Here is a 12,297-nt window from a genome sequence, read left to right as displayed (position 1 = left end):
TGTGATTATGAATAAGTTAGTGGAATATGGGGTCCACTACCAAAAATGGTAAAAGTGTAATGGGTAAAATTATGTGGGATAGTCCAAAATGGAATACTTGGGTAAAATTATGTGGGACGGAAGGAGTATTATCTATATTAATTATATTATGCTCTTAATATATTTTGGAAAATGTCACTAGAAAAGGTTTGATTTGAAGATTTATGATAAATTTATACATAATTTATATTTTAAGTATGAGATAATTATCAGATATCAAACGTTAAAGTTGCTTTGTTTCCTAAAACATCAAATACTTAATTTGAAAAGTTTCAATGTAATATATTTTATTTTAATAATGAATTGATTTTAAACTTTAAAATCCAATTATATATACAATTTATGGGGTTGTAATCAAATGCTAATTAATTCTCAATCCAGAACCCAAAACTTCAACATTATATTGGAAATTTCTCAATATATAGATATAACTTTATCAACATAACATGTAAATTTAAATCTCAACACAAAGATATAATTTTATCAACACACATCTATTGAGAAAGTTTTGTCTTTGTGTTGATAATTTTAATTTATAATATTGAGATAGTTCTAGATTCTGGATTAGAAAATTGGTTTTATTTTACCGCGACCCACAGTTTATGTACATTTATTACCACTAATGTCCTAAAAATAAAGACTCATACAGTTTAGTCTACTTCATATTAAAATTCCAATGTGTAGTAAATACAAAAAGTGAATTTACATTCCAACATTTATTGTTATGAAATTAAATTAAAATATGGAGACTATTGGAGGATACGTCCATGTACGACGAATGTGATTAAAATACATTTACGAGTTTCAAAAATGAAATTTCTTTTGGAAATTGAAATACTACAAATTCACCCATTTATTTTTTCATTATATTTGTGAAAAAACTGAATTATTGGAGAATCCAACAAACATTCGTGTTTCAACATGACTTATCAGATAAGCAGGCGTACTTATCACACAAGTTCAAATAAATAACTGTGACTCTGACACAGAGCCTATTTGTTTTTGTTTTTGTAGAGTGAGAGAGAGCTTAGTTGTTTTCCTTTTTCTTCCAATCAAAAAGTAAGCATCTTTCTCACTTTCCAGCTTGTATGATTTTCCATTTCTATGGACTGTTTTTGAGCAAGCAAAGATTGAATCTTTGCCTTGATATGAGTCATTCCATCATTTTTGTTTCGTTTGATGCTAGGGTTATTCTTGATTTTGGCATAGATTTGACGAGAAACTATTTCAAAATTGTTGAACCCCCAACTTGTCTGATTTCAAGAAATTAAGGTCTATGTTTTTTATTTTTTAATTTGTTTTTTAGGTCTTTCCTCTATGAATTAGGATGCAAAAATGTGCCTGAATTTGACTATGTATATATGTGCTTATGGGCTTTGTTTGTTTTTGTTTTATTATCATTTTTGTGCCTTTTTTGGACTATGTTCCCTTTGTCTGATGTATACATTTTGTCTGATTTCAAGAAATTGAGGTCCATATGTTAATTTGTTTTGTGGTCTTTCCTTTTTTTTGAATTAGGCAACAAAAGTGTGCTTAAATTTCACTATATGTGCTTATGGACTGTGTGTGTGTGTGTGTGTGTTCTTGAGCCTTATCATTTTAGTTCCTTTTGGACTATGTTCCCTTTTGTTTATTTACATTCATAGGTTAATATGATGCATAGCTTTGTCTGATTTGAAGAATTTAAGGTCCATATTTTGATTTGTTTTGTGGGACTTTCCTCTAAGATTTAGGGCACAAAAATGTGCTTAAATTTGACTCTATGTGCTTATGAACTGTGTGTTTGTGTGTGTTCTTGAGCCTGATCAGTACCTTAGTTTGGTGAGAGGAGAAGAATAAATTATATTGATATGTTGATGCAATACATTTTTGGCAAGTTGATTAGTTCTAATTTGGCAAATTAATCTTTTGATTGTGTAATTATTGCTTAGTTTATAGGTTAGGTGACAGCTGCCAGCAATGTCGTCTCTCGGCAAAGACCTAATGTTCTTGATCATGCAGTTCTGTGATGAGGAGAATCTTAAGAAGACCGCACACATGTGAGTTGTTACGTTGGGCTCGTGTCGTTCCACTTATTTTTCCGATTCGTATCTCATGTGTATACCTTCTGTAATAGGCTTGAGCAAGAATCGGGCTATTTCTTCAATATGAAGTATTTCGAGGAGCTGGTGCTGGATGGGAACTGGGACGAGGCCGAGAAATATCTCTCGAGCTTCACGGTCGTTGAAGACAACAAATACTCCACCAAGATATATTTTGAGATTAGGAAGCAAAAGTATCTCGAGGCCTTGGACAAGTAAGCTAGACGATGATGTTTTTCTTGAAAAGTTGGCTTGTTTCTAACTCATTTGCATATGTTTCGATAGGCACGAGTTTTCTACCGCCTTAGACATTCTTAAGAAGGATCTCAAGGTGTTTGCGCAGTCGAACGAAGAATTGTACAAAGAAATGGCTCAGCTCTTGGCACTAGATGACTTGAGGTATGATTAGGAATGGAATAAATACAAAATCATATCATTAAGAATTTCTATAAAGGTTGATACTCTTATTTGGTACAATAACAGGGAAAATGATTCGCTCGCCTTATATGGAGACGCGTTAACTGCTAGAAAAGGCCTCCTAGGTGATCTTCAGTCTGTCATCGAGGCAAACCCCCTTCTCCAAGGAAAAACTAGGTTTCCTCAAATCAAAAAGTCGAGGTTGAGGCGTTTGATTAACCAAAGGTTGGTAATTCGACTTTTTTTTTCGTGTAAAGTATGTGTTCATTTGGGGTGAATTGGTTATAATGTTACGATATGCAGTTTGAACTGGCAGCATGTGCTATGCACGCGTCCTCACTCGCAACCGCACATCGACACCCTCTTTACAGATCATAAGTGTCCCGGATCCGATAATATGCAGGCTCAACTGAGCTCGTTGGTAAGATTATTACTTTCTTCGTAGAGAAAGGCATGTCGTTTCTCTATTAGACTTTTTGATTGAGTTCTTCTGCAGCCGCCCTCACCTGTTGCAGCTGAATGGCCTCGAGAGAGAGACTCGTCAACTGATATCCCCGTTACAATCAGGAACCATGAAGCTCTATCCGACCAAGGTCGTCTTGTTGTATTTTTTTCACTTTTTCATGTATCTGCATCAGATTTAGATCTAAATTTATACGACAAATTCGGTAACTGCAGCTTTAGCTGAGGAGGGTAGGCTCTTTGTCGATGTAAGGTCAACGGAACATATAATCGAGGTACCTTGTAATTATGCTACGTATTGATTATCGCAGTCCTCATAGCGTTCGAACATTGAATGCAGGAGGAGGTCTCGCAGACGGTTATTTCCACCCGTTGTCAAGCTTCTCGAAATGAACCTCCTATCGATTTTCCTAGCACGGTCGAACGGGTTTTGGATATAGGCTTGTTAATGACTAGCATGGATTTTCACCCTGTTCACGAGGCTCTGTTATTAGGTTGGCAACTTAAATTTGGTAAATTTTCCCGTGATGTTACGTTCTAATCACTCACGCTGCTGCTGAATCTATTCTTGTAGTTGGGAAATTATCCGGAGAAGTGGAAATCTGGGACGTTGCTGCTCACAAGAAGCTGTTCAGAAGAGAATTTTTGGTCAAGTCGTTAATGGTAAACCGTGTGCTGTGGAGCCTTGATGGTTCTCTATTTGGTAAGCTCGAAAATTATATTTCCCTGAGCTACTCAAAACGGTTAACTTAGAACAAAGTTTATCGATGGCAGGGGTTGCATATTCGCAAAACGAGCTACATCTGTATGATAAAAATGGAAATTCCTTTCAGAAGAAATTGGAGGTATAGCTTCTGTTACTAATCATCCACGTGTTATGTTATATATACGCGTTAGCGTCTCTTATTTATCTAACTTTTTCCTCTCCAGATCGACGCACATATTGGCAGTGTGAATGATCTAGCATTCTCTAAAGCAGATAAAATACCTGTTGTCATAAGCTGTGGTGATGACAAGTTGATTAAGGTAATTTACGCGGTTATAAAGCTATTATGACGATTGACCTTTAACAATCTTTGATTTTTTTTTGTTTCTCTAAGGTTTGGGTTGCGGCAACTGGCGCTAAACTGTATACCTTTGAGGGCCACGAGGATCCCGTGTACTCGCTATGCCCTGGTTTGAAGAGAAATATCCACGTGAGAGTATACTCCTTCTTACGTTGACCTTTTTTTTACTCGTGCAAACTAGTGCATTAATGCTTATCGCCTTTTTGTAATAAACAGTTCCTGTTTTCCATTTCGATAAGTGGTGAGATAAAAGTATGGTTGTTCGATAATGAAGGATCGAGGGTGACTTATTGTGCTCCCGGTTCCTGTCGTACGAGAATGGCTTATGGCAGTAAAAGGTGAATGATTGACCGGAGAACGTGTCTGTCCACATTAGTTGCGTATCTATGGTCTGATTTGTTTAAATTTTTAGGGTGTTTATGTGTGGGACGGTGGAAGACGGAGAATCCTACCTTGTTGAATGGAATGGGAATGAAGGGAGTGTTGTTAGGAATTACCAGTTACTAAGCAAAGGCTCTTCGGCTGTGGTTCAATTCAATACCTGCCTCGACCGGTTCCTTGCAGCTGGAGACGAGCATGTGATCAAAATCTGGGATATGGACAGCGATGAACTTTTAGCCGTTGTTGATGCTGATGGTGGTTTGCAAGTAGGTTTCTACACTTTGATGTCTTGAATCATTTTAAAGCTACTGCTAGATTTAATCGGTGTGTTTTGTTAGGCAAGGCCGCGTATTTGCTTCAGTAAGAAAGAGAATCTATTGGCCGTTTCTGCTGTTGATGGTCGAATCAAGATCTTGGCAAATGATTCCGGCCGTCGTTTTCTGCAGGAAGCCGCCTTCGATTTTGGTGATTCTGCTAAATGTTTAACAGAACCCTTCAGCAATGTCGGTTTCTAACAAAATCCTTTGTTAGTTTGTTTTTCGTGGCAACGAATTCTCTTCTAAATGCTCGCTCTCGTTTTTATATTGTTCGCAGCTTTCTGTAGGTTCGAACAATATGGAGGCAACGAACGTTTCTAAAATCGTTGAAGTTTCTCGCTGCCAATCCATGCTACTCGCTTCTGAAGTCAAGACTAATCTGGTGTGTTTCACAGAGAAGCCACTCTCGTATCACTGATTTCTCGTGATTTTAGTAACGTTTGATGGCTGCAGATACGGAGATTGGTGTACACGCACACAGGTAGTGGCATTCTCGCATTAGCAGAAGACGGCACTCATCTACTGTGGAGATGGGCGAAGAGTGGCGAGGCAATGATGAAATGTGCCCCTCGGTTATGGCAGCCGAGGAGCGGATTGTTAATGACCAACGACCTTCCTGACGAGAGCGGGGATGTGGTCACGCCGTGCCTTTCGCTGTCGAAGAACGACTCATATTTAATATCTTCGTCGGGGAGGATGATTACTTTGTACAATTTGCTGGGATTCAAGGTAATACTACTCGTTGAGACGATGTATGGTTTCTAAACGGCTCATCTTTGTTCGTCTCTCGTGATGTGAATTGCAGAACATGAGGAGCGTGATGCCATCACCGCCTGCTGCAACGTGCCTCTTGTTCTATCCACCGGACAACAACATAATAGCTATAGGCATGGATGACTCCACGATTCTCATCTACAATATACGCGTTGATGAGGTATTGCATCCCACGCCAACGTCTACAAGTGCCACGAGAAACGTGCATTTCTTGATTTTCTTTGGTTTTGCAGCGGATAAGCAAGCTCGAGGGGCATTCCAAACGAATCAGCGGATTGGCTTTCTCGACCAATCTAAACGTGCTCGTTTCTTGTGGGGTCGATACTCAGGTTAGTCCTCTCTACACCTCCTCGTGCACAGAGGTGCGTGCGCGTTTTCTTGAAATGTTTGATTGCCTCAGATTGTGCTGTGGGACTCCATCACATGGGAGAAGAAGAAAAGCACGGTGCTGCAGATCTCGGTCGGCTGGCTGGCATCAGACTTGTCAGAGACGAACGTCGAACTAGACAAGGATCAGCAGCACTTTCTAGCAGTGCACGAGACTCAGCTCGCTATATATGAAACTGCAACACTACGACGTGTGAAGCAGGTACCTATACATCATTGTCTTCATCATCGTCTTCATCTTCATCTTCATCATTGTCTTCATCTTCATCTTCATCATTGTCTTCATCTTCATCTTCATCTTCGTATATATACATAAAAACCTCAAGATGATGATTTGGTTCTTGAAAAATCAGTGGACGATCGCCAACTTCTGCACGCGAATATCCCACGCGACCTACTCTTGTGATAGCCGGGTGGTGTATGCTGCCATGAGAGACGGGATCATCTTGATACTCGGTGCAGCAGACCTCGCCCCACGCCTTGAGATAGATCCGTCTTCGTACCTTCCGCCCCATCTAAGGTAACTCGGGACAGCTTCCTAGCACCATTCAAGAATCTTGATCAATGTTAACTCTCTTTTGTTGTGGGAATGTAGCTGTTACGTGGATCCGGTTGTCGTTGCGGCTCATCCACGTAAACCGGAGCAATTTGCGTTGGGATTGTCGAACGGCGGAGTGGTCGTTATCGAACCGGAAGAATCTCAAGGGCGATGGACCATCAAGAACCACCTTGAATCTTGAGTCTTCTCAAGGCCAATGGAGTATATCAGTTTTGATGTTTTCTATTAAACCCACAAAGACCAAGGGGAACCCGAAGAAATAACGGGCGTTTTTCCCGGGTTTTTTAAATTTTTTTTCGAATATTATGTATTGTCGATTATGTTTTTAAAATGATACTTTGGCTTATAAATGAAATTTTAAACGATAACAGATAGTTTTTTTTGGGATAAAATGATATTATGATAAAAGATACTATGATAAAATGATACTTTTAAATTATTTTAAGGGGATGTACATTCCGTTGTGATGATAGGTTTCCCTATAACATGATAGTTTTTTTCTGATAAAATGATACTTGAAAGGGAAAATATGATAAAATGATTCTTTTTAATCAATTTGAGGTATTTACTTTCCCCGGGGGGTTGATGATGGGTTTATCTATAACATGATTTTTTTAAAGCATAAAATGATACTTTTAGTGCATAAAATGATATTATGATAAAATGAACATGAAAAAAGATACTTTTCCCGATTTGGAGGTGCAACTTTCCCCTTTTTTAGGATGATGTTTTGGGAAGCCAATGATTGGTTTTTGAAATTCAATACATTAGTGAAAAAATGGTTTTTAAAATTTTTATGCCGTTGGGGTTTTGGTTTTTGCATTCGTAAAATGGGAAAAAATCGCTCAAGGTATTCCCAATTTAAGTTTTTTGGTTTGAAAATGAAATGGCCCTTAAAATTTTAAAATTTCATGCATCCCAATCAACCTTGTTTTTTAAAGAAGCGTAGGTTCCATTTAGGTGTGAATGTCTTGCTAAGCTCAATTTAAGATATTATTCGATGGAAAAAGAGCAAGAGGATAGAGGTTTATCCTTTGGAGTATCATAATCACTTAAGGGTTCATAAAGCATGTTTTTTATGAGGCCCAATCGAAACGGGATCCTATTCACCCTTTTTAGGAGGTTTGGGGCAGGGGGTAAATTTGGTCCCACTCTCACATTCAAATTTTTAAAGGAGATAAGGGGTTTGATTCGAAAAGGGGAGGAATATTTAATTTTCATGGATTTTTGGCCCAAATTTTTGGTTCGACCCCCAAATAAATTTTTGATTATATGTTTCTCAAAAGGAATCATCCGAGTTTTCTATTATGAAATTGAGATGGGATCTCGGGGGTTAATTTTAGACTCTTTTCCAAAGTATTTCAAGATTTTTAAAATTTTCATATGTTTGGGATTTTTAAATTTTATTTGATTCAACATACATCACTAAAGGGATATTACTTTTGTTGCTAATGACATAAAATGATTTTTTTACCAAAAAAGATACTCATATCCCATAAAATGATACCATATCCCCAAATAGATACCCCATTGGGTTTATAAAACGAATCAATAAAATAAAAGATACCCTTTCTAATAAAAGATACTTTTGCATGATAAAAGATTAAAGGGTTTTGCATAATAAAATGATAAAAAGATACTTTTGCAACAAAAATGATACTTTTGCATCATAAATAGTATCCCCTTTTTAAAAATGATAAAAATACTCATCAGATAAAAGATACTTTTTCCATAAAGATACTCATCCAGATAAAAAGATATTGGTGATAAAAAAATACTTTTACTAATAAAAAGATACTTTTGGGCGATAAAATGATACTCATAGTATAAAATGATACTTGGCGAGATAAAATGATACTTCTTACTAATAAAATGATACTTTTGCATGATAAAAAAGATAAAAATATCATTTGATAAAATGATACTTTTGATAAAATGATACTCATTGCCCATAAAATGATACTTTGGGGCCCATAAAATGATACTCATAAGGGTAAAAAAAGATACCATACCGATAAATATAATTCATATTTTATGTTATATTAAAAAATGGGGATGATTTTCTATTCATCGGAAAAAAATAACCATTCTGCACCCCAATTTTGGGGCCGGTTGTTATCGTAAGGTAAGGGAAACCTATTCTTGGGGTTTTTTGGGGTCCCTTTTTTCGATAAAGGGGGGGAGCACCCAAATTGATTATCACCGATCAAGATTTGGGGGTCAAACTTATTGCTCAACAAAAATTTTTTCAAACAAGAAAGGGGGCGGATGGGATATCATGGTTAAGGTTCATAAGTTGCCCAAATCTTTACTTGGGGAATGAAGATTTCAAAAAAAAGTTGAATGAGTGTTTGGTCCGATTTGTTAGAGTCGATGAGTTTGATATAAAATTGGGGAAAGATATAATGGGAAATGATGGATTAAAAAGCGCACCCTTTGGGTCAATGTTTCAAAAATAGAGAATTTCCCGGGGTTTCCCCGGGTTTTTTTCAGATTTTCCATTTTCCCCTTCTTAAAAACTACATCGATTCCAATCGGAGAATAGCTTTTTTTTAAAAACCCCAAAGCCACGCAAATCTTTACGGGGTTCATCAATTTCTTTTAAATTTTGCCGGAGATCAAAACCCAATGCCAATTCAATTTTTTTAAAATACTTGGGGTTACTCAACTATTCCCCATTTTCCCAAACCCCCAAATTTATCAGAAGATGATCTACAATCTACACCCATTCTATTTTTAAACATGTACAAAGGGAAAAAGGGGTTGAAGGAGATTGTTTTTTAACTACCCTTTTAAAATAACATCAAGAACGTCAAGGGCCAATATGGTAGAACATTGGGTGTTGCAAGACCGGGGGAAAAAACACATTCGGGTCGAAATTTTTAAAATTTTCCAATTGGTTTGTTATTTTTGTCATATATTTTGTTTGTTAAGAATAAGTCCGGTAACTTATTCCCAGAAATATTTTGGGCGGGTGGGCAAGAAATTTTTTTACTAAAGGCAAGACATGGCCCACCATCTCAGGGAAAAACAACCATTTGAACGGTTTTTCCATTTTTAACCTTTTTTTGTAAAAAATTTTATTTTTTCCCCGAGAAATGATAAAAATTTTTTGTAATAATGTTATCTTTTATCTTGGGGAGGGTGAAAAGAGAAATTTTAAAAAAAGTTTTTTTCCAACTTTTTTTCGATTAAAAACCCAAAAACCAAGGAAAATGGATCATTTGTCTTTGTTAAGGGTCTTATGATTTTTGGGAAAAAAGATATGTTTGGAAATTTTAAAGACCTTCAAATATTGAAAAAGAAGATGGGTTGAGGATTTTTTTGGGAAAGGCAAGATTGATTTAAAGATGTACATCCTCCGTGACGTTGTTAAGATTGGTCCGATCAAAAATAAAAAAAGAGGGCCGAGGAATAAGGGAAAACAAATGCTTTACGACTTTAAATGTCAAAAAAAATGGTCTTAGACAAGAATTGGGAAAAGCCCTTAAGGTTTTTAGATTTAAAATTTATATAGTTTAGGATTTTGGTGTATAAAAAAAGAATTTTTATAAACCTTCTTTTTGTTTATAAACCCATAAAAAGATATTTTTAACCCAAAAAAAGACATCAAAAATGATATATAAAAAAAGATAAAAAGATACCGCAAAAGATAAAAGAAATTTAAACGATAAAACGTTTTTTTAAATTTTCCGATAAATCATTCTTTTGTTTATAAAAACCGATAAAAAAGATACTTTAACCCAAAAAAAGACATAAAAAATGATTATAAGCCGATAAAAAGATACTTTTGGCTTATAAAAAATTTTAAAATGATACTCGCTAGCTTTATAAAATGATACTTTCGCTAAAAATGATAAAATGATACTTGGGCCCATAAAAAAGATACTTTTTCCCATAAAAAATCATTCTTTTTGTTTTAAATCATAAAAAATACTTTAACCCCCAAAAAAGAATCCAGGAAATAAAATGACAATAACCTTATAAAAGAGATAAAATTTATAAAAAAATACTAATTAAACGGGTAAAAGGAAGTTTTAATCTCACAAAATGATATATAAGCTTGATAAAAAGATACTCCCACTTATAAAATTATAAAAAGATACTGGGACATAAAAAAGATAATTTTTAACAGAAAAAAGATAAAATGATACTTCCGACATAAAAAAATATAATGACAAAAACATACTTTGAAAGGGGAAAAAAATGATAATTGGGGGGATTATATTCAAAAACCCCTATTACAAAACGTTTTTTATCAAGTCATGGTTAATATACGGGGGGTTTTAAAATTTTTAATCATCTTTTTCCCAAAATCAATTTTTTCTTTTTTGGCCAAAAATTCTAAACTTACGGATGAACGATATTGTAAAAATATAAGAAATATCTACTTTTAAAAAACTTTAAACTAAAAATAATCGAGAAAAAAACATCAAAAAAAAAAGATAAATCGATCAAAATAAAAAATGAAATAAGTAATAAACCTTTATCCAACCTTTCTTCGATGAAAAAACTATGATTTCCCTTTGACATATTCCGTAATTGTGATGATTTTTCCTTCGATTTTTAGGGGTTTTTGGCTGGGTTAAGGTGGAAAATGTTTCCTTCGGGCCCGTGGTTTTAAAAATTGAACCGAGTGTGGGGTTTGAGTTCAGAGGTTTTTCTTTTTTCCCACCAATTTTAAAAAATTTAAATGACAATTTTGCCCCAATATAAAAAAGATAGTTTTATTTTTAAAAATGATAGTTTTGTTAGATTTAAAACTAACCCCAATTTTAAAAAGTGTTGGGGATTTAGGTTTTGGGTTTTCCCCAAAAACCCGGGGTTAAAATTAAAAACCCCTTTTATATGTGCATATTGGTGGTAATTTTGCAAAATGGAGTGTGTTCATATTGGGGGGAAGGGTGATATGTGCATATAGTGGGGCCCCGGATTTTTAACGGTAAAAGGGCTATTGGGATATAGGCATTTGTTTATATGGATATATGGCATATTTGGCAAAAGGGTATATGGGAGTGTGCTCATATTGGGGGAAAGGGGTGCATATTTGGGGAAAATGTGCATTGGGCATATTAGGTAAAGTATATTTCGGTGTTTGTATAAGAAAAACCCCCAATTACCCACCGCCCCCAAGGGTAAACCGGGCCCCTTTCCCCCTAGTTATTTGGGCTAAAAAATTCCCCCCTACCACATCATCATTTTAAGAAATAGCTATCTAAGGCTACACAATAGAGCCGCTTAATAAAAATAATTCAATTTACGGAATTAAATTTGACAAATTACTGAATTAAAATATACGGGAAAATTCATTAATTTCATTTAAATAAAAAAAGGTACATCGATTAAAAAAATTACATTAAATAAAAAAAAACTACATAATCAACAAAAAAAGGGCTTCCACACACGAGCCCCGCCTCTATCTACTCCTCGTTGTCGTCGCCGCCACCCGGGACCTCCACACTGAGCCCGCCCGAGCCCCCAACTCGTGCCCTCGCGGCATCCAAATCGACCCGCATGCTCGAGATCATCGAGTGAAGAAACCCTTCTCCACGGCGCTGCGGCCTTCCAATCATCAAGACCGTGTACATTCCGCTCCCGCATTTTTGACGCGAGAAGAAGGTGAGCGGGTGGGGGGTTGCCGATCGACCTCCCGGCGATAGGGGGAGATCCCTCCGCTCGCTGCGCCCGCTTTGGCCAACCGGCGAGTGCGGCGAGCAAACGATGGAGGGGACTAATCCTCAAGATCCGGGAGGTCGGAACCGCGTGGCCGCGCGCCGAGACCGCCGAATAGTTCGCCGCCGCCATCGCTAGTT

General features: G+C 36.3%; 1 protein-coding gene across 1 annotated transcript; it reads left to right on the top strand.

Moving 5' to 3' along the window:
* Nucleotides 1–1,042: 1,042 nt before the first annotated feature.
* Nucleotides 1,043–6,722, top strand: LOC125210829 (topless-related protein 4-like). The gene is made up of 23 exons (XM_048110431.1): nucleotides 1,043–1,098; nucleotides 1,971–2,078; nucleotides 2,156–2,335; nucleotides 2,406–2,519; nucleotides 2,604–2,762; nucleotides 2,841–2,958; nucleotides 3,034–3,130; nucleotides 3,216–3,274; nucleotides 3,340–3,493; nucleotides 3,574–3,702; nucleotides 3,774–3,844; nucleotides 3,930–4,025; nucleotides 4,100–4,195; nucleotides 4,283–4,404; nucleotides 4,479–4,713; nucleotides 4,786–4,950; nucleotides 5,042–5,146; nucleotides 5,218–5,493; nucleotides 5,570–5,698; nucleotides 5,772–5,867; nucleotides 5,939–6,127; nucleotides 6,279–6,445; nucleotides 6,521–6,722. Exons 2-23 carry the CDS (start codon nucleotides 1,999–2,001, stop codon nucleotides 6,663–6,665), a joined length of 2,982 nt encoding a protein of 993 aa, XP_047966388.1. The 5' UTR covers nucleotides 1,043–1,098; nucleotides 1,971–1,998; the 3' UTR covers nucleotides 6,666–6,722.
* The last annotated feature ends 5,575 nt before the right edge of the window (nucleotides 6,723–12,297 follow it).

This window comes from Salvia hispanica, chromosome 3 (assembly GCF_023119035.1).
Source record: "Salvia hispanica cultivar TCC Black 2014 chromosome 3, UniMelb_Shisp_WGS_1.0, whole genome shotgun sequence".
NCBI lineage: Eukaryota > Viridiplantae > Streptophyta > Magnoliopsida > Lamiales > Lamiaceae > Salvia > Salvia hispanica.
The sequence above is the reverse complement of the archived record's forward strand: the minus strand, read 5'-3'. Positions and strand labels throughout refer to the sequence as shown.